The sequence below is a fragment of the Heterodontus francisci genome, chromosome 42 (assembly GCF_036365525.1).
Source record: "Heterodontus francisci isolate sHetFra1 chromosome 42, sHetFra1.hap1, whole genome shotgun sequence".
Taxonomy (NCBI): Eukaryota; Metazoa; Chordata; class Chondrichthyes; order Heterodontiformes; family Heterodontidae; genus Heterodontus; species Heterodontus francisci.
The window spans coordinates 21,715,308-21,736,801 of NC_090412.1; the positions used below are offsets into that span (position 1 = coordinate 21,715,308).

A 21,494-nucleotide genomic window follows, 5' to 3' on the forward strand; every position below is an offset into this window, starting at 1 on the left:
TGCAGCTGTTCATAATGAACAGTTGTTATGCAGGGGCCTGGTAATTCCAGTTGGTGCTATTTTAACAACTGATGGTTATTTTAAATGGGTTGCCTCAGTTGTCGCAACAGCAGCAATCAGAAAGTCTTGGTCATGGTGCCTACATACAGATGCCAGTGGGTTGCAGGATTCTGATTGTTGCCATAGAATTCTCCCACACAAAAGGAGGCCATTCGGCCCATTCTGTCTGTGCCGACTCTTTGCCAGAGTTAGCCAAAACGAATGCCATTGTCCTACTTGCACTTTCTCTGTGGTCTTGTTTTCCTTATCCCAGAAGCAACTGTCTCTGCCTCAACCATTCCCCATCGCAAAGCATTTCACACTTCAACACTTTGTGCAAATAGATTGATGACCCCCTCATAAGATGGGAAGAAATAGGAGCAAGAGGAGGCCACTCGGCCCCTCAAGCCTTCTCCACTATTCAATAAAATCATGGCTGATCTGATTGTGGCCTTAACTCCACTTTCCTACCTGCCCCACCCCCCCACCCCACCACCCCGTAACCCTTGACTCCCTTGTCGATCAAAAATCTGCCTAACTCATCCGTGAATATATTCAATGACCCAGCCTCCATACTGTCTAGGGTATTTTAAAGGTTAACAACCCTCAGAGAAGAAATTCCTCGTCATCCCAGTCTTAAATGGGAGACCCCTTATTTTTAATCAGTGCCCCCTAGTCCTAGATACCTCCACGTGGGGAAACATCCTCTCAGTATCTATCCTGTCAAGCCCCCTCAAATCTTGTATGTTTCAATAAGATCACCTCTCATTCTTCTAGACTCCCTCATTACCAACTCTCCAACCAGCAGAAAACATCTTTCACTGTTCGCATTATCAAAACCTCTGCTAACAAATTCTGGCAGCACCATAAACATTGATTCATCAATAAAGTAAAAGTACCCAGAAAAGGTGTATTATATCTCCCTCAGTCTTTCAGCTGGTTAGTACATGGACTAGTTCAGCTAAGCAGAGCAGAAATCCCAGATGTATTACCCAATCTGTTCCGAGCTGGCTGGGGGCAGTGGGAATGTATAATTGACCTCTGCTCCGTGCTTGGGGATGTGGAAAATCAGCTAGCGATCCCCCTCCTGACATCTGTGCAGTATTCCCCTACTCGAAGTGTGCTTGTGTCAGGATCAGGATCAGGCTTGGATGCTGTGCTATTCTCCCAATGACATGGATCGCAATGCACCAACACAATGTTGCAGTCCACTCTGTGAATAAAATTCCCTTGTGTGCGTTTTGCTGCTCTTTGATGTGATATCAGCTGTCAACATGCTTCACTTTAATGTCAGCAATTTGTGGAAATGCAAAGATAGGATATTAGCACAGCAGAGCGCATAATTATAATTTGTACTAAAAGTAGTGTTTTAATGTAATGCAATATATTAACCGGATTTGAAGAGGAGTAAAACGTGCTTAGAGTACTGTGCACAGTTCTCCATATAAAATGGATATAGAGACACTGGAGAAGATGCAAAAAAGATTCACAAGAACGATGCCAAAACTGAGAGGTTATAACCATCAGGAAAGACTGAACAGGCTGGGGCTCCTTTCTCTTGGAACGAGAAGGCTGAGGGGTGACCTGATAGGGGTCTTTAAAATTATGAAGAGGTTTGATAAAGTAAACACCGTGAAGATGTTTCCACTTGTGAGGGAATCCTAAACTTTAGGCGATTAAATATAAAATAGTCACTAATAAATCCAATAAAGAATTCAGAGGAAATTTCTTTCCCCAGAGAGTGGTTAGAATGTGGAACTCAATACCACAAGGAGTAGTTGAAGCATAAATGCATTTCAGGGAAGCTAGGTAAGTACATGAGGGAGGAAGGATTAGTATGCTGATGGGGTGATATGAAAATGGGTGGGATGAAGCTCATGGAGCATAATCGTCACCATGGACCTGTTGGGCCAAATGGCCTGTTTCTGTGCTGTGTTTATTTAAAAAAAATCATGATTTTATACCCCAGAAAAGGGTGGTGACAGAGCATAACGATGTTTAAAAGATTGGCAGCAATCAATCCCCAAATGATTTCCACCCATTTTGCATGCCATTCATATTTTCAATGAAGCTTCAGGCAATCAAAGTTCCTGTGAAACAGGCAGAAGCTTTACTTAAATATGGCAACAGAGTGTGGATGTCCTGCTTGCAATCTAACATTCGTGCATGCAGGATATCCAGAGCGAATAACATTGAAGGGTTAAAAGCTCAAATTTCTGGCAAGGGTTCATTTAATTGGCACATTAGTATACAGGGTTTAAGGCCATGCTGAGTCATTTTAATTTTTTTTCTTTGATTTTTGTTGTGCTTTGTACCGATGTTTCATAAAAAGAAACAAACACATTTATGCCCTCAGCACCATTACTATCAGCTGTGGGTTTTCCAATGGGAATGCCCCCATCTGAGGTATCAGGAAAAAGAGAAGGATTTGCATAGCTCGCATCACACAGGTCACGCTGCACAAAAGGCTGTCTGTGCCCACTTGAGGTCCTGACAGGCACTATATAAATGCAGGTCTTTATTTAAGTTTCATTTGTTGGCCACGTAGCTGCATTTCTACTTAATGCACATTTATTCGTTGTAGTCTGGGAGGTACTGATTCTCTGGCTGAGTTGGGGTGGGCACATGGGACATGAATCTCCAAAGGGATAACGCAGCAAGCAAGAAAAAGTTTGGGAACCCTTCAAATCATCCAGTAATTTCCTTAAAGAATTTGCTGGAATTTGTCCTGTATGACCACCTCCTTACAAAGCCATGTTGATTGTCCCTGAGAATCTACTGCTGTTATCCCTCCGTTCACTCGCAGTTTGCTTACTTTGGTAGATTTTGCTTAGTATATCTGTTGCTTTTACACACTCTCCTGATACTCCCTTCTTTCAACTTCATTTGTAATACATGGGTAGCGGAGTTAAGTTATTTATTCTCTGATATGAGATTATCCCTTTGAGGCCCCATCCTTTCTTTGACTATCTGCTAATATGTTTATAAAAGCCTGTGCTCTAACTTTTATGTTGACCAGTCTTTGCTCATATTCTTATCCTTTCTAATCTCCCTTTTTGCTTCCTGTCTGTTTTTGGTATTTTTCTTAGTTTTATATTTAATTAAACACGTTAACTTTGTCACATTTCATATTTTTGCTAATCTCCCTATTCACTCTTAAAGGTCTAGTTGTTGTTGCAACCCTCTTACTCCTCTTGGCCAGAGAACGTTAGTCTGTACCTTGTACATCCTCTCTCACTGTTGATCTGGAGTGGTATCTCCCAACATTACCATGTAGTTTACCTAGGCTGAGCCTCTTTTCATCCTTTTGAAATTTGTCCTAACAATCTCATTGTGAGTTCATTTTTTTCCCTTCTGAATTTCTACCTGACTTGGCTTCTTACACTAAATTTTAACTTGTTTCTCCTGGTATTTAAACTCTGTGCTGCAGTGGACAATTTCAGAGGTGAATTTTGTTGATCCCATCATAATCTTGAAAACTTTAAGTCACCTCAAGGTCTTTTCACTGAAGAAAGCAAAGCCCCCACTTCCTCATACCTTTTCCAATAACTTAAAGTCCTGATACAGAGAGTCATCACTGTTGTTCACTTCTGTAACCTCTGAAGGACAATAACTGTCTTTTGATGCATGTTTGACTTTTGACTGTTGTGGAATTCCTGATTTAATGCCAGCTACAATGCAACTTACACTTTGTGCCTCAGCTCTGTGAATTATTAACAAGGATGAAATTGGTTTTGAACATTTGATCTGTTCCCAATAGCTGGTCAGTTTGGAATTGAATATAGGCAGCTATAAATCTTAAGCGGCAGTTCAGTTTGCACCATGACAAACTGATTGAGATCAGTTACATATTCATTTTCATTTTACTGTGTTCTTACTTTTGTCAGAGCATACATATTAAGGAGTGGGCTTCGCCATCAGAAACTCTTTGCTCAGCATGATAGAGCCACCCTCAAATGGCTCGGAACGCATACTGTCCATCCGACTATTCACCGCCTTTGGTCTAGCTCACCTAATCAACATCAATGCTCCAACACTCTGCTCCCCACCTGAAGCTAAAGACCAGTTCTACGAGGAACTCCATAATATCATTAGTAGCATCCCCAACACGGAACACCTATTCCTGCTGGGGGACTTTAATGCCAGGGTTGGGGCTGACCATGACTCATGGCCCTCCTGCCTTGGGCGTTTTGGCATTGGAAGGATGAATGAGAATGGACAGAGACTGCTTGAGTTGTGTACCTATCATAACCTCTGCGTCACCAACTCGTTCTTTCACATTAAACCCTGTCACCAGGTTTCTTGGAGGCACCTAAGATCACGTCGTTGGCACCAGCTGGACCTCGTCACAAGGCGAGCCTCTTTAAACAGCGTCCAAATCACATGCAGCTTCCACAGTGTGGACTGCGACACTGACCACTGCCTGGTGTGCAACAAGGTTACCCTCAAACCAAAGAAGCTGCATCACTCTAAGTAGAAGGGCCGCCCGCGCATCAATACTAGCAGAATTTCTCATCCACAGCTGTTACGTAAGTTTCTAAATTCACTTGAAAAAGCCCTTCAAAACACTCCCACAGGGGATGCAGGGACCAAGTGGGCCCACATCAGAGACGCCATCTAAGACTCAGCAATGACCACCTATGGCAATCGTGTGAAGCGGAATGCAGACTGGTTTCAATCTCACATTGAAGAGCTGGAACCTGTCATAGCCGCTAAGTGCATCGCACTGCTGAACTACAAGAAAGCCCCAGCAAGTTGACATCCTTGGCACGTAAAGCAGCCAGAAGCGCTGCACAAAGAACAGCCAGGCGCTACGCAAATGACTACTGGCAACACCTATGCAGTCATATTCAGCTGGCTTCTAACACAGGAAATATCAGAGGAATGTATGATGGCATTAAGAGAGCATTTGGGCCAACCATCAAGAAGATTGCCCCCCTCAAATCTAAATCAGGGGACACAATCACTGACCAACGCAAGCAAATGGACCGCTGGGTGGAACACTACCTAGAACTGTACTCCAGGGAGAATGTCGTCACTGAGACCGCCCTCAATGCAGCCCAGTCTCTGCCTGCCATGGATGAGCTGGACGTATAGCCAACCAAATCGGCACTCAGTGATGCCATGGATTCTCTAGCCAGCTGAAAAGCGCCTGGAAAGGACGGCATTACCCCTGAAATCATCAAGAGTGCCAAGCCTGCTATACTTTGAGCTCTGTACGAACTGCTTTGCCTGTGCTGGGACGAGGGTGCAGTACCACAGGACATGCGCGATGCCAATATCATCACCCTCTATAAGAACAAGGGTGACCGCGGTGACTGCAACAACTACCGTGGAATCTCCCTGCTCAGCATAGTGGGGAAAGTCTTCACTCGTGTCGCCTTAAACAGGCTCCAGAAGCTGGCTGAGCGTGTCTCTCCTGAGGCACAGTGTGGCTTTCGAGCAAAGAGATCCACCATTGACATGCTGTTCTCCCTTCGCCAGCTACAGGAGAAATGCCGTGAACAACAGATGCCCCTCTACGTTGCTTTCATTGATCTCACCAAAGTTTTTGACCTCGTCAGCAGATGTGGTCTCTTCAGACTACTAGAAAAGATTGGATGTCCACCAAAGCTACTAAGTATCATCATCTCATTCCAAAACAATATGAAAGGCACAATTCAGCATAGCGGTGCCTCATCAGACCCCTTTCCAATCCTGAGTGGCGTGAAACAGGGCTGTGTTCTCGCACCTACACTATTTGGGATCATCTTCTCCCTGCTGCTCTCACATGCGTTCAAGTCTTCAGAAGAAGGAATTTTCCTCCACACAAGATCAGGTAGCAGGTTGTTCAACCTTGCCCGTCTAAAAGCGAAGACCAAAGTACAGAAAGTCCTCATCAGGGAACTCCTCTTTGCTGATGATGCTGCATTAACATCTCACACTGAAGAGTGTCGACAGGTTTGCGGCTGCCTGCAATGAATTTGACCTAACCATCAGCCTCAAGAAAACGAACATCATGGGACAGGACGTCAGAAATGGCCCATCCATCAATATCGGCGACCACACTCAGGAAGTGGTTCAAGAGTTCACCTACCTAGGCTCAACTATCACCTGTAACCTGTCTCTCGATGCAGAATTAAACAAGCGCATGGGAAAGGCTTCCTCTGCTATGTCCAGACTGGCCAAGAGAGTGTGGGAAAATGGCGCACTGACACAGAACACAAAAGTCCAAGTGTATCAAGCCTGTGTCCTCAGCAAGGCCTGGACAACATACGTCAGCCAAGAGTGACGTCTCAATTCATTCCATCTTCGCTGCCTCCGGAGAATCCTTGGCATCAGGTGGCAGGACTGTATCTCCAACACAGAAGTCCTCGAGGCGGCCAACATCCCCAGCATATACACCCTACTGAGTCAGCGGCGCCTGAGATGGCTTGGCCATGTGAGTCGCATGGAAGATGGCAGGATCCCCAAGGACACATTGTACAACGAGCTCGTCACTGGTACCAGACCCACCGGCCATCCATGTCTCCGCTTTAAAGACGTCTGCAAACGCAACATGAAGTCCTGTGACATTGATCACAAGTCGTGGGAGTCAGGTGCCAGCAATCGCCAGAGCTGGCGGGCAACCATAAAGGCAGGGCTAAAGCGTGGCGACTCGAAGAGACTTAGCAGTTGGCAGGAAAAAAGACAGAAGCGCAAGGAGAGAGCCAACTGTGTAACAGCCCCGACAAACAATTTTAACTGCAGCACCTGTGGAAGAGTACGTCATTCTAGAATTGGCCTTTATAGCCACTCCAGGCGCGGCTTCACAAACCACTGACCACCTCCAGGCGCTTACCCATTTGTCTCTCGAGACAAGGAGGCCAAAGATTCACATATTGAAGTAAAAATAAAGTTAAAAGTTAATTCATCGATTTGAAGAAAAAAAGAACCTGCATTTATATAGCGCCTTGCATGACATCTTTACAGCCAATGAAGTACTTTTGAAGCGTAGTTGCTGTTATAGGGTAGCAAAGTCCCACAAACAGCAATGTGAGAATGACCAGGTTACTGGGAACTCCCATGCTCTTCCTCCCCTGATCTTTTGCATCCACCCAAGAGGGCAGACACAGACTGCGGGTTAACATCTCACCCGATAGACAGCACCTCAGATAGTGCAACACTCCCTCAGTATAGCTCTGAGTAGGACTTGAACCCACAACCTTTTGGCTCAGAGGCAAGTGTGCTACCAACTGAGCCATTGCTGAGTGTACATTCTTTGCAGGGGGAAAGCAGGAAGAATCAGTGCTGTTGAAAACCCGTTGGCTTCAATAAGCCTTCTGTTCGTCTGGCTGAACTTGCTATTTTGTCTCTGGAGGCTTACTCGTGGTCTTAGGAGTACATTGACCACTTTTTAAATGGTCACCATTCTATCCTTGAGGTTTTTTTAGCTGCTGGTATGATCATATCACTTTCTCTCTATCTCTTCCTTTCACTTTGGCAACAAGCTCATATTTAAACAACAACATGCATTTATATTATCTCTGTTAACATAGAAAAGGATTCCCAGACAAAAATGGACACTCAGCCGAAGGAGGGCATATTTGGAGGGTGACTAAAAGCTTGGTCAAAGAGATGGATTTAAGTAGGTGTCTTAAAGGAGGCAAGGGAGGTGAAGATTCAGAGGAGTTTAGGTAGGTGAATTCCAGAATGTGAGTCCTAGATGAACGAATGCACAACCGCTGATGGTGCAAAGTGAGGGTTCACAAGGCCAGAATTGAAAGAACAGATATATCCATGGAGGATTGTAGAGTTGTTGATGGTTGGCAAAAGGGAGGGGTAAGGTCATGGAGGGGCTTAAACATGGAGGGTGTTGAGACCACATTGTTTTCTGTCTCTCCTGCTGTCAGGAAACTAGGAGATCCAATTTGTTGTAAAACCCTGGACAATTCAAGTCCAAGTGATCCTCACAAGATTGAGGGTGTAGCAATGATTTGTAAGTGCTTGGCAGTGTTCCTTTAAGGAGCTCTCACTGGGATCAGTGTTGCTGATGGCATACGTATACATTGGCACAAAGAGGATTTTGCTTTTCACAGATGTTAAACTTGAGTCTGACCTTGGAGCAAAGCATAGTGAAACTCGCACCTCAAGGGAGTCTCAGTTCACTGTCAGGTTGGGGATTTAAGCTGCATTTAGATTCTTAACTATAGTGTTGACGAAAAGTGAAACCCGTTTGCCGCAATGCTTTAGTAGTAACACAAATGCATCCCTAATTCTTTGGCAGCACTGCACCTCAGTCGAAGCTGTTTGGTGATGCTGAACTGTTAGCAATGCTGCATCGAATATATAAAAGCAAAATACTGAAGATGCTAGAAATCTGAAATAAAGCAGAAAATTCTGGAAACATTCAACTGGTCGGGCAGCATCTCTGGAGAGATGATTCAGGCCGATGACCTGTCTTCAGAACAGGAAAGTTAGAGATGCAACAGGTTTTAAGCAAGTACCGAGGCAAGAGATTTTTTTTTATTAGAATTAGAATATTACAGCGCAGTACAGGCCCTTCGGCCCTCGATGTTGCGCCGATCATCTGACCTACACTATTCCATTTACATCCATATGTCTATCCAATGACCACTTAAATGCCCTTAAAGTTGGCGAGTCTACTACTGTTGCAGGCAGGGCGTTCCACGCCCCTATTACTCTCTGCGTAAAGAAACTACCTCTGACATCTGTCCTATATCTTTCACCCCTCAACTTAAAGCTATGTCCCCTCGTGTTTGCCATCCTCATCCGAGGAAAAAGACTCTCACTATCCACCCTATCTAACCCTCTGATTATCTTGTATGTCTCTATTAAGTCACCTCTCCTCCTCCTTCTCTCTAACGAAAACAACCCCAAGTCCCTCAGCCTTTCCTCGTAAGACCTTCCTTCCATACCAGGCAACATCCTAGTAAATCTCCTCTGCACCCTTTCCAAAGCTTCGACATCCTTCCTATAATGCGGTGACCAGAACTGCACGCAATACTCCAGGTGCGGCCTCACCAGAGTTTTGTACAGCTGCATCATGACCCCGTGGCTCCGAAACTCGATCCCCCTACTAATAAAGGCTAACACACCATATGCCTTCTTAACAGCCCTATTAACCTGGGTAGCAACTTTCAGGGATTTATGTACCTGGACACCAAGATCTCTCTGCTCATCTACACTACCAAGAATCTTCCCATTAGCCCAGTACTCTGCATTGCTGTTACTCCTTCCAAAGTGAATCACCTCACACTTCTCCGCATTAAACTCCATTTGCCATCTCTCAGCCCAGCTCTGCAGCCTATCTATGTCCCTCTGTACCCTACAACACCCTTCGACACTATCCACAACTCCACCGACCTTCGTGTCATCCGCAAATTTACTAACCCACCCTTCTACACCCTCATCCAGGTCGTTTATAAAAATGACAAACAGCAGTGGCCCCAAAACAGAACCTTGCGGTACACCACTAGTAACTAAACTCCAGGATGAACATTTGCCATCAACCACCACCCTCTGTCTTCTTTCAGCTAGCCAATTTCTGATCCAAAGCTCTAAATCACCTTCAACCCCATACTTCCGTATTTTCTGCAATAGCCTACCGTGGGGAACCTTATCAAACGCCTTACTGAAATCCATATACACCACATCCACGGCTTTACCCTCATCCACCTGTTTGGTCACCTTCTCGAAAAACTCAATAAGGTTTGTGAGGCACGACCTACCTTTCACAAAACCGTGCTGACTATCGCAAATGAACTTATTCTTTTCAAGATGATTATAAATCCTGTCTCTTATAACCTTTTCCAACATTTTACCCACAACCGAAGTAAGGCTCACAGGTCTATAATTACCAGGGCTGTCTCTACTCCCCTTCTTGAACAAGGGGACAACATTTGCTATCCTCCAGTCCTCCGGCACTACTCCTGTCGACAATGACGACTTAAAGATCAACAACAACGGCTCTGCAATCTCCTCCCTGGCTTCCCAGAGAATCCTAGGATAAATCCCATCTGGCCCAGGGGACTTATCTATTTTCACTCTTTCCAAAATTGCTAACACCTCCTCCTTGTGAATCTCAATCCCATCTAGCCTAGTAGGCTGTATCTCAGTAATCTCCTCGGCAACATTTTCTTTTTCTACTGAAAATACTGATGGGGGAACAGAACAAAACAGAAGGTCTGTGATTGTGAAGATGGGTCTAAAGTAGGTGTAAATGGGAATAACAGAATCATCACCAACAGCTGTAAACTTTTTTTTCTTGTCCCATTACCAGCTCCTTTTGCCTTGCAGCAGCATCCATTTTGTCATATAACATCTGCCTTCGATCCTACCACAGAACAATAATGACCTGGACCTTACTGCCTATGGGGGTAGTGGGAGTGGAGACAATCAATAATTTCAAAACTTGCAGGGCTATGGGGATAGAGCGAGAGGAATAGGACTGACTGGATTGCTCCACAGAGAACTGGCATGGACTTGATGGGTCGATTAATGTGTCATAATGTCTCTAGGACCTTTCCTTTTGTTCGTCCCCCTTTCCCTGGCTCTGCAATTGCTTAAAACCTGTGACATCTCTAACTTTTTCCAGTTCGGATGAAAGGTCATCGACCCGAAAATGTTAACTTGCTTGTTTTTCTGCAGATGCTGCCAGACCTGCTGAGTATTTCCAGCATTTTCTGCTATTACTGCGTTGGAGTATATATCTCTGGGCTTAGGGTAATTTGTTGCTGAACTATTAACAGTGCTGGGGATTGCATGTATCTCATGGCTAGGAGTGGTGTTGAAATAGTGCCACACTGAGTCTGTCTCTCCTCCCTTCCCCCTCATAGTTGCAGTGTTTTTTTGTCAGCCTCTCTTTCCCCCCCCGCCCCCCCCCCCCGTGTCCCTGTGTACGTTGCTGCAGTCACGTAGGCTCTCGGCGGTACTCGGTGTCAGTGCGGAGCGGAGACAGCGGCACCTCGTGGCGGCAGCTCCCAGGCCGTGGCTCCCACTCCTTCCAGTGCATTGCGAGAGTGGTAGACAGTACCAACCGCGATTGTAACATAACAACGTGAAACAGAAATTGCGCGAATGCCATTTGATGCTGTACAATTCTATTTTCTTGGGCAGAGCCCTATGATTGCAATGAATGGCAGCCGGACTTTTTATGGACTTGTTGTAAAATCCGATTATAGCACTAAATTGCAATTTCGCTGCAATTTGTTTTGCTCGTATTTTATTTGTCTCCCCGTTTTATTAACTGCAATAAAAGCGAGGAGGCAAATTTTCGAAAAGACTTCTCTCGTACAGTGTTTGGTATCTTTCGATGCTGAGCCCAGTGTATTGAGCTAGATTTGTTTTTTATTTCCAAAATATACTTTATTCATAAAAATCTGTAACAATTACATTGCCAAACAGTTTCCAAACAGCACCAAAAAATACAAACATTGCAAGGGAGATCAGTTTCCTTCAATACTGTCATGAGTTTCTTCCCAACCCTTCCGTTTCACAATTGTCATGTCAATTACAGTTTTACATTTACAGCAATTGAGAATATTAACGATACAGTTCGAGGGGTTTCCCATGGTTCCAGCCCCTCAGTCCAGCTTGGTGGGGGAACCTTACACTGTGGTCTTTCCCCATTGAGCCTTTGCTGCGGCTGCCCCAAGCTTTAGTGCGTCCCTCAGCACGTAGTCCTGGACCTTGGAATGTGCCAGTCTGCAACATTCGGTGGTGGACAACTCTTTGCGCTGGAAGACCAGCAAGTTTCGGGCAGACCAAAGGGCGTCTTTCACGGAATTGATAGTCCTCCAGCAGCAGTTGATGTTTGTCTCGGTGTGCGTCCCTGGGAACAGCCCGTAGAGCACAGACTCCTGTGTTACAGAGCTGCTTGGGATGAACCTTGACAAAAACCACTGCATCTCTTTCCACACCTGCTTTGCAAAGGCACATTTCAGGAGGAGGTGGGCGATCGTCTCTTCCCCACCACAGCCAACGCGGGGGCACTGTGCGGAGGGGGCGAGACTTCGGGTGTGCATGGAGGATCTGACGGGGAGGGCCCTTCTCACCACCAGCCTATCAAACAAATAAAATGATAGATAGGTGAACATCTCAATAAACAGTGATAAGTAAAACCAAATGTGCTCTCTTAAACCATGCCCACACACTTTTTTATCAAACCCAGTTCCTGCGCTTTTTATTTATATTGTCATCACAAACCAAGTTTTTTTGCATTTAAACACAGGCACTTGATTTTTTTTTAACTACCAGAAAGCAGGCCTTTTTTGTTTCTTGACCACATTTGTGTCTGCAGAGAACTGATGACAACTCAACCATGGCTGTGTGATTTACATAGGTTAAGGGTGGTACTGTCAAATCTAGACCCCCCTGGTTATCTAAATGTTTACAGGGTAAGTTAAAGCAAAGAAAGAAAGCTTATGACGATCACCAATATCTTAATACTTTAGAAAGCCTAGAGGAGTATAGAAAGTGCAGCGGTGTAGTAAAAAAGGAAATTAGAAAAGCAAAGAGAGGACATGAAAAATTATTGGCAGATAAAATCAAGGAAAACCTGAAGATGTTTTATCAGTACATTAAGAGCAAGAGGATAACCAAGGAAAGGATAGGGTCTATCAGAGATGTAGAGGGAAACTGGTGCGTGGATGCAGGAGATGTGGGTAGGATTCTTATTGAGTTTATTGTCTCTGTCTTCACAAAGGAGGAGGTTGATGTAGACATTGTAGTTAAAGAGGAGGAGTGTGAAATATTAGATACGATAAGCATAATGAGAGGAAGTGCTTGAGGGTCTGACATCCCTGAAAGTGGATAAATTGCCAGGACCAGATGGATTGCATCCCAGGTTGTTAAAGGAAACCAGGGAGGAAATAGCGGATGCGCTGAGGATCATCTTCAAATCCTCACTAGATACAGGCGAGATACCAGATGATTGGAAGTCTGCGAACGTTGTACCATCGTTTAAAAAGGGTGCCAGTCAGTCTGACCTCGGTGGTGGGTAAATTGTTAGTTTATCCCTGTCCCTCAGAATAGATTCTGTCACTTAGAAAGGCACGGATTAATTAGGGATAGTCAGCTTGTATTTCTTAGGGGAAGATCATGTCTTACTAACTTGATTGAGTTTTTCGAGGAAGTAACCAGGAGGATTGATGAGGGTAGTGCAGTGGATGTGGTTGACATGGATTTTAGTGAGGCAATTGACAAGGTCCCGCATGGCAAACTGGTTAGTAAAATGAAAGCCCATGGGATACAGGGGAAGGTGGCAGGTTATATCCAGAATTGGCTCAGTGTCAGGCAACAAAGTGTAGTCGTCGACAGATGTTTTTGTGAATGGAAAGCCGTTTCCAGTGGTGTTCCACAGGGTTCCGTGTTGGGTTCCTTGCTGTTTGTGGTATATATTAATGATTTTGACTTAAATGTGGGTGGCATGATTGGGAAATTTGCTGATGACACAAAAATTGGCCATGTAGTTATTGGTGAGGAGGAAAGCCGTGGACTCCAGAATATCAGTATTTTGGTTGAGTGGGCAGAAAAGTGGCAAATGGAATTTAATCCAGAGAAGTGTGAGGTATTGCATTTGGGGAGGGCAAATAATGCGATTGAATATACAATAAATGGGAGGATATTGAGAGGGGTAGAAGAAGTGAGAAACCTTTGCATGTCCACAGGTTTCTGAAGAAGGCATATGGATTGCTTTCCTTTATTGGCCGAGGTATAGAGTACAAAAGCAGGTATGTGATGCTGGAACTTGTGATGCATTGGTTAGGCCACAGCTGGAGTATTGCATGCGGTTCATATCATCTCATTACAGAAAGGGCATATTTGCTCTGGAGAGTACAGAGGAGATTTACAAGAATATCGGCAGTGCTTGAAAGTTGCAGCAATGAGGAAAGATTGGAGAGGCTAGGTTGTTTTCTCTGGAACTGAGGAGGCTGAGTGGTGATTTGATTTCGATGTACAAACATATGAGGGGCCTAGATAGAGTGGACAGGAATGACCTGTTTCCCCTGGCTGGGAGGTCAATTACCAGGGGGCACAGATTTAAGGTGCTTGGTAGAAGGATTAGAGGGAACATGAGGGGTAACTTTTTCACCCAGAGGGTGGTGGGTGTCTGGAATTCACTGCCAGGAATGGTGGTGGAGGCAGAGACCCCCAATTTTTTTAAAAGGTACCTGGACATGTACCTGAGGTGCTGTAACCTGCAGGGCTGTGGACCAGGTGCTGGAAGGTGGGATTAGTTTGGGCGTTTAGTTTATTCGGCCAGTGTAGCCACAATGGGCTGAATGGCCTCCTTCTGTGCTGTACTTTTCTATGGTTTCTATGCCATGTGTCCGTCGGTGTGAATAGGTGCAGTGTTCTATATATTGTTTTGAGAAGTTGCAGGCGTTTTTATGCTTTGCAGTGGTACCCACTAAAGGCCAAGGTCAAGAGCACTTGGGAGTCTTAAAGGTGACCAAGTAGTGTGGTAAGGCCATTGGGAAGGCAATTCGGGGTTTGGGTTACAAAAGCAAAATACTGCAGATGCCAGAAATCTGAAATAAAACTAGAAAATTATGGAAATACACAGAAAGTCAGGCAGCACCTGTGGAGAGAGAAACAATGTGAATGTTTCAGGTCAATGACCGTTCATGAGAATCTAATGAAAGGTCATCGACCTGAAAGGTTAACTCTGTTTCGCAGGTGCTGCCTGACCTGCTGAATATTTTCAGCTTTGTCATTTTTATTAGACGTTCGGGTTGCTAGAACAATACAATATGAAATGAAGGACTATACATAGGCTGTACAAGGTTTTGGTATGGTCCACACTTGGAGTGCTGTGTCTGGTTTTGATCACTGCATGTGGCCGCTAATGCTGAGTCCTGGAGAAAGTACAGAGGGTAACCAAAACATACCCACCCCCAGGGCACCATCACTTTGGCTGATTTGCCGTGCTCTGGTCTCTAGGCTGTAAGTTATTGTCATGCAGGCCCCCACCTGCCAAGAATGAGAGACATTAATTTTGCCACATGAACATTGATTTTTAAACTGTTACTGGAGTAAAGAAAGAACTTGTTTTTTTTTTAAAAAAACACCAGACCCTTGACTGGAAATACATTAGCATAGTAACAGACAGCACTTGGAAAGGACAAAGGAGCCGCTCCCTGTTCCAATTTAATCCACATTGGACTTTTGATTACCAGACGTTGAAGGTGGAGAGGCTAACAGTCCAGGTTAACTGCTAAGATGGCCGAATACACAAACGGACGTGGTCAGATCAGTTTAGTCACATGACTAACTGGCTGTGGGAATTTTTTGAATTTGAACTTGCCACAGAGAATTTGAACCGAGAAAGCTGTTTGCTCCTGGATTGAAAAGATCTCTCTCCTGTCTGCTCCCATCTCTTTCTCACGGAACCCATTGAAGACACATGAACCCCAAGAGAGAAAAGTCTCCTACAGTGAACAAGGTTTAAGAAGAATACTGGGCCCCAACGAAAAGCAAGACGACCTACCATCAAGGACTCTACAGTGAGCTTGAAGCACAGTAATAAACCCCCTTCGGAGATTGCCTCAAACTTTTTCACTTTATTTTTCTCTTTTCTGTCTCTATTTGCATGTGCGTATCGCGTATGCATGCTAGCAGGGCACGGCGTGTATCCATAGGCGTTAACCGAATTAGAGCTTCACTTTAAGTTTTAATAAATTTCACTTTTCTTCTTTAAACCTGAGAAAGACTGGTTGTGCTCATTTCTTTGCCTTATAGTTGGAAAGCGGTGAACAAAGATTCACCAAGAGGGAGCTCAAACCACAGTGTGTTTAAAATTAAATCCTATTACAATAAGACCAGGTGAAGGCTGAGAAAGACCCCTAGACACCTTTCTCACCTGGTCGTAACATCATAGATTTTGTAGAGTGCAGTTTGAATCTAAGATGACACTTAAGTGCATTTTCAGAGGCTTCCATTCCTAAAGCAAAGAAAGCCTTGTATTTATATAGTGCCCTGCATAACATAAGGGTACGCCAAAGCATCGTATAGCTAATTGAGTGGTTTTTTGAAGAGTGGTCTCTGTTGTAATTTAGAAAATGCGTCAGCCGATATGCGCACAGCAAACTCCCACAATTACCAAAGTGAGAATGACCAGATAATCTGCTTTTAGGTGTTGGTTGAGGGATAAATATTTGGCCAGTGCACTGGAGAGAACCATGAGAGTGCCATGGGATCTTTCACCTCCACAGGCTTGGAGGGCCGAAGGGCCTGTTCCTGTGCTGTAATTATCTTTGTTCTTTGTTCTTTGTTCACCTAAGTGGCCAGATAGAGTCTCGGTTTAACATCTCATCTGAAAGACAGTACCTTCCATTCCCTCAGTGCTGCACTGAAGTGTCAGCCTGGACTTTGTGCTCAATGCCCTGGAGTGGGACTTGCATACACAACCTTCTGACTCGGGTGAGAGTGCTAGCACTGTGTTGGAACAGAAGACCAATGAGCTGTGTGAATCATAGTATGTTGTACTGGCACTGCATGAAAGAAGGCATACCAAGGTGATCAACACCCAAGACGTTCTGATTGGCTGCAGCGTGGGTTACTTTTCCTTCGGTTTTACATCACTTCTTAATCCTCTACTCATACAGCCATTACAAAGGCTGGCAATGAATCGGGATGCCTTATGAACCTTTCCTCAGGCTTTCAGAATTTTTTTCCCATCTCTTTAAGTTACAATTTTCTGCTCCCACCACTAGCATGCTCCCTGCAGCTGCCTAAATATGCACCTGGAGCTATGGAGTGAGCTCAGTTGCGATGCCCTGCACAGCTGATTAGCTAGCTGATATTAACGGTCTCAGCTCATACACTGACACTGCTGGTATAATTGAAATCTATGCCAGCAAGAGTTGGCAGCATCAGGGAAGAAAAGGCTGTGTGCTGTTGACTTTTATACGTAGTGTGTTGCAGGTCAACTCCAGTATATTGCTGTAGTTTTGGTTAGTTATTCAGTTGTGTTTTCATCATCCACAATAACTATACTCTTATCTGTCATTGTGGTGGTATTCAATCCCATGGTATTGGTATAAGTTTTTGTCCTGTACAGTCGTTGCATGAATTATAAGGTGATGTGTTTCAGAAAATATAGGGAAATAAATTAGTGCACATTGTAACAAACGAGCAACATCCTGCATTCCAAGTATTCTTGCAATTGGTACAGCACAGGGATACAATTGATATTTCTTCAATATGCCTGTTATGGGGAGATGCTGCAGAATTGGGAAGAGGGTTAATAAATGCACAATTGCATACACTCCTCACATGTTTTCTTTTTTGCTTTTTTCATTCTAGGAGCCAGTAGTGTTGACAGATACCAACCTGGTATACCCAGCACTGAAATGGGACCTAGAATACTTGCAGGAGAATATTGGAGATGGGGACTTTTCTGTTTATGTTGCCAAAACACACAAATTCTTATACTATGATGAAAAGAAAATGGTTAACTTCAAGAACTTCAAGCCAAAGTCTAAGCGGGAAGAGATGAAATTCAGTGAATTTATGGAAAAACTTGGTAAAATCGAACAAGGCGACAACAGGTAAACCATGAACTTCTACTACATAACTGAAACATTTGAATGCAATGCCTGTAGGACACAAGAGATTTGTTTTACATGTAAAAGCTCATTGGTCCTGGACAATTGAAAGAAAGAACTTGCATTTATATCGTGTCTTTCACAACCTGAGGATATCCAAAAGCGCTTTACAGCCAAAGAAAATCCTTTCAAGTCTAGGCATGTTGTCATGTAGGAAACTTAACCAATCTGCACACAGCAAGGCCCCATAAACAGCAATAAAAACAGAAAATGCTGGAAATACATTTCAGGTTAGGCAGCATCTGTGGAGAAAGAAACAGAATTAACCTTTCAGGCCAATGACCTTTCAATCAGAACTGGAGAAAGTTAGAAATGTAATAGGTTTTAAGCAAGTAAAAGGGGGGAGGGTAGGAGAAAGAACAAAAGGGAAGGTCTCTGATAGGGAGAGGAGGGATTAAATGACAAAAGGGTTCATGTTGCAAGGCCAAAGGGAGTGGTAATCTGTCTAGAGGATGTGTAAATGGCAAAATTATGAACAGCCGTCCGAGAAAGGGGAAGAAAAGAAACGACAGAGAAAAAACAAAACCAGCAAAGAAAAAGGGGGAAAAAATGGGGACAAGAGATTACAATCTAAAATAGTTTGATTCAGTGTTGCGTCCAGAAGGGTCTAACGTGCCCAGTCAAAAGATGGCGTGCTGTTCCTTGAGTCTGCGTTGAGATTCATTGGCACACTGCAGAAGGCTGAGGGCAGAAAAAACAGAGTGGGAGCAAAATGGAGAATTAGTGACAGGCGACTGGAAGCCTGGGGTCACACTTGTGGACAGAATGGAGGTGTTCCACAAAGTGGTCACTCAATCTGCGTTTGGTTTCCCCAGTGTAGAGGAGGCCACATCATGAGCAATGAATACAGTGTAGTAAATTGAAAGAAGTACAAGTAAATCACTGTTTCACCTGGAAGGCATGTTTAGGGCCTTGGATGGTGATAAGGAAACGGAATCCAGTCTTCCCTCCAGATGTCCAACTGCAGTGGTGTCTTGCTAACCATCAAGAGTACAAGGTCTTGTTTTTTCAAACCCTCCTACCATTATATGAATTAACACCATTAACCTAAAACAAATTAGACCAGGAATTAAAGCTGGGCCTTTCTGCTATGTATCATTCATCACCTTGCAGGTTGATGCAATTTTCTGAATCACTGGAGCATTTTATTTTTTGTTTATTGGTCCCTATCGGAAAGAGACATCTTTGCCCGTTTCCTAAATGACAGTATAGAGTTTTATAGTGGAAAATGTTCTTTAATGTTGATGCAAGCATTTGCCAGAGAATTGCTATTGTGTCTATAAATAGTGCTTGGCATTATTGGTTCATCCCGTTTACTGCACTTGTGACCATGTGCTGTACTAAGGATGTTCTTATTTTATCAATAATTGGCTGCTGCTGATCTTTCCTTCAGTTTCCACCTAATGGCTCGATTATAATGTGTGATTTAGCAAAGTGAAGTTGATTTATGGCCTCCCCACACTCAAAAAGAAACATTATCTTCCGCATTTGGCCTCCATGTGTTTCCTTGCCAGTTGGAAACTCCCCTGGTGTCTTGCAGGCTGTCAATGCGGTTAATATTATTGACCTGCACAGCCCATTCTGGAGGTTCATTGTTAAGTTAAAATAAAAGCAAAATACTGCGGATGCTGGAAATCTGAGAGTTAACTCTGTTTCTCTCTCCATGGATGCTGCCAGATCTGCTGTGTATTTCCAGCACTTTCTAATTTTATTTCAACATTGAGTTACTTGTTCCTAAGTCTGAAAAGCAGTGATCCCAGCACTGATCTTTGTGTAAAACTGCTTTCTGACTTCCTCCAACTTGAATAACTACCCATTTAAAGGTCCTGGGGGGGTGGTAAAGTCGGCGAGGGTTCCGATCCCTAATCACTATCTAAAGGCCATTGTTGGGAGTGACAGGATGGAGAGTGTGGTGTACGGTGAAAGAAGTATCTGCTTTAAAACAAAATTGCTACCCCAGAATGTGCACTCAAAAACTTACTTGAAGTGAAATGATAGCCTCACTGTTCAAGTTCCTTTTCTCAAGTGGCATCGCAAAAGTGTTAATAAGTGAGTGAAAGGGGCATGTAGCTTTCGGTAGCCATAGAGGTGCTGCAATTAACCTCAGTATCCCTCAAAACGATGAGGGGGCGCGGGGGTGGTAAAATCGGCGAGGGTTCCAATCCCTAATCACTATCTAAAGGCCATTTCTGAAAATGCGCATATGTGCAAGGGGATCAGGCTTAGCTGTAATACCTCTTTGTGTCTTCCAACACTCAACTGTCTACAGTCTAACTTGAGTAATAGTCCCGTGGATAAGTTACTGGAGACACCCAGCTACCCAAGAAGGAACCAGGACCTTTAAATGGGGAGTTATTCAAGTTGGAGGAAGTCAGAAAGCAGTTTTACACAAAGATCAGTGCTGGGATCACTGCTTTTCAGACTTAGGAACAAGTAACTCAATGTTGAAATAAAAACAAAGTGCTGGAAATACACAGCAGATCTGGCAGCATCCATGGAGAGAGAAACAGAGTTAACTCTCAGATTTCAGATTTCCAGCATCCGCAGTATTTTGCTTTTATTTTAACTCAATATTGAAATTGGCGGATGATACCATGCAGGGTAGCTTATCGCTAAAGCTGAGGAAGACTGCAGCATTGTGCAAGACGACATTAGAAAACTTGCAGACTGGGCAATTAAGTGGCAAATGGACATTAACATAGATAAATGTGAGGTGAATCATTTTGATAGGAAAAAATAGAAACAGTACCTATACCTTAAAAAGTAAGAAACTGAATGGGGTGAAAGAGCAAAGGGGTCCAGGAATACAGGCAAACAAATCATTTAAAAGCAGTAATGCAGGTTAACAGAACAAGTAAAAATACTAACAAAGCCCTGGGATTTATTTCTAGGGGTGTCAAATTCCAAAGCAGTGAAAAGCAAAAAATGCCATGGATGCTGAAAATCTGAAAAAGAAACAGAGTTAACGTTTCAGGTCGATGACCCAGTTCGAATGAAAGGATATCGATCTGAAACTTTAATTCTGTTTACCTCTCCAAAGAGTGATGCCGGATCTGCTGTGTATTTCCAGCATTTTCTATTTCTTCTTAAAAAGTAGTGACGCTGTATTAAATTTGTTCAGAACCCTGGTCAGGCTGCGCTTGGAGTACTGTGCACGGTTCTATTCTCTATATGATTAAAAAAAAAAGGACTTAGAAACACGGGAGAAAGTACAAAAATGGGGTGGTATCAGATCTGAGATTACAGCTATCAGAAAAGATTGAACAGGTTGGGGCTTTTTCTTTGGAGCAAAAAGAAGACTGAAAGATGACCTGATAGAGATCTTTGAAATTGTGAATGGGTTGGAGAGGGTAGATATTGGAAGAATGTTTCCACTTGTGGGAGAAGCCAAAACTAGGGGCCAGAAATACAAGATGGTGACTACTAAATGCAATAGGGAAATAAGGAGAAATGTTTTTACTCAGTGGTTAAAATGTGGATCGTAATACTACAGGAAGTGGTTGAGGCAAATGGGTTAGATGCTTTCAAAAAGGAACAAGGCGAGTACATGAAAGAAGAGGGAATTAAAAGATCGGCTGAAAGACTGAGATGAGGTAGATGGAATAGGAGGAGACTCGTGTGGTATATAAACAGCACAGACAGTTGGGCTGAATGACCTGTTTCTGTGCTCTGTATATTCTCTGTAGTTCAGCAGAGCAGCAAATTGCCACAGAAGAAATATTAGTTTGCCGTTTTTTAAATTGATCACGTATTATGCTAATCCTGAGCTTTTACCTGCAAGCATGAGTTTTATTCGCATGTTTTGTACTTGTGTCCTGTGATGGCAACTTTAATGTAACTTTAACACCAAGATAAATGAATTAA

At 43.7% G+C, this 21,494-nt stretch overlaps 1 protein-coding gene across 3 annotated transcripts in view; it reads left to right on the forward strand.

The window, feature by feature from the left end:
• The window catches only part of hif1an (hypoxia inducible factor 1 subunit alpha inhibitor), a 58,755-nt gene that overhangs the window by 15,569 nt on the left and 21,692 nt on the right, over positions 1-21,494 (forward strand). For all 3 annotated transcript variants that reach the window (XR_010970935.1, XM_068020746.1, XM_068020747.1), the window contains exon 2: positions 17,329-17,573. Coding sequence is in view for 2 of the 3 variants with exons in the window: in XM_068020746.1 (XP_067876847.1) it covers positions 17,329-17,573 (245 nt within the window). In the remaining variant the exon portion in view is untranslated. The remainder of the gene's footprint in view (positions 1-17,328; positions 17,574-21,494) is intronic.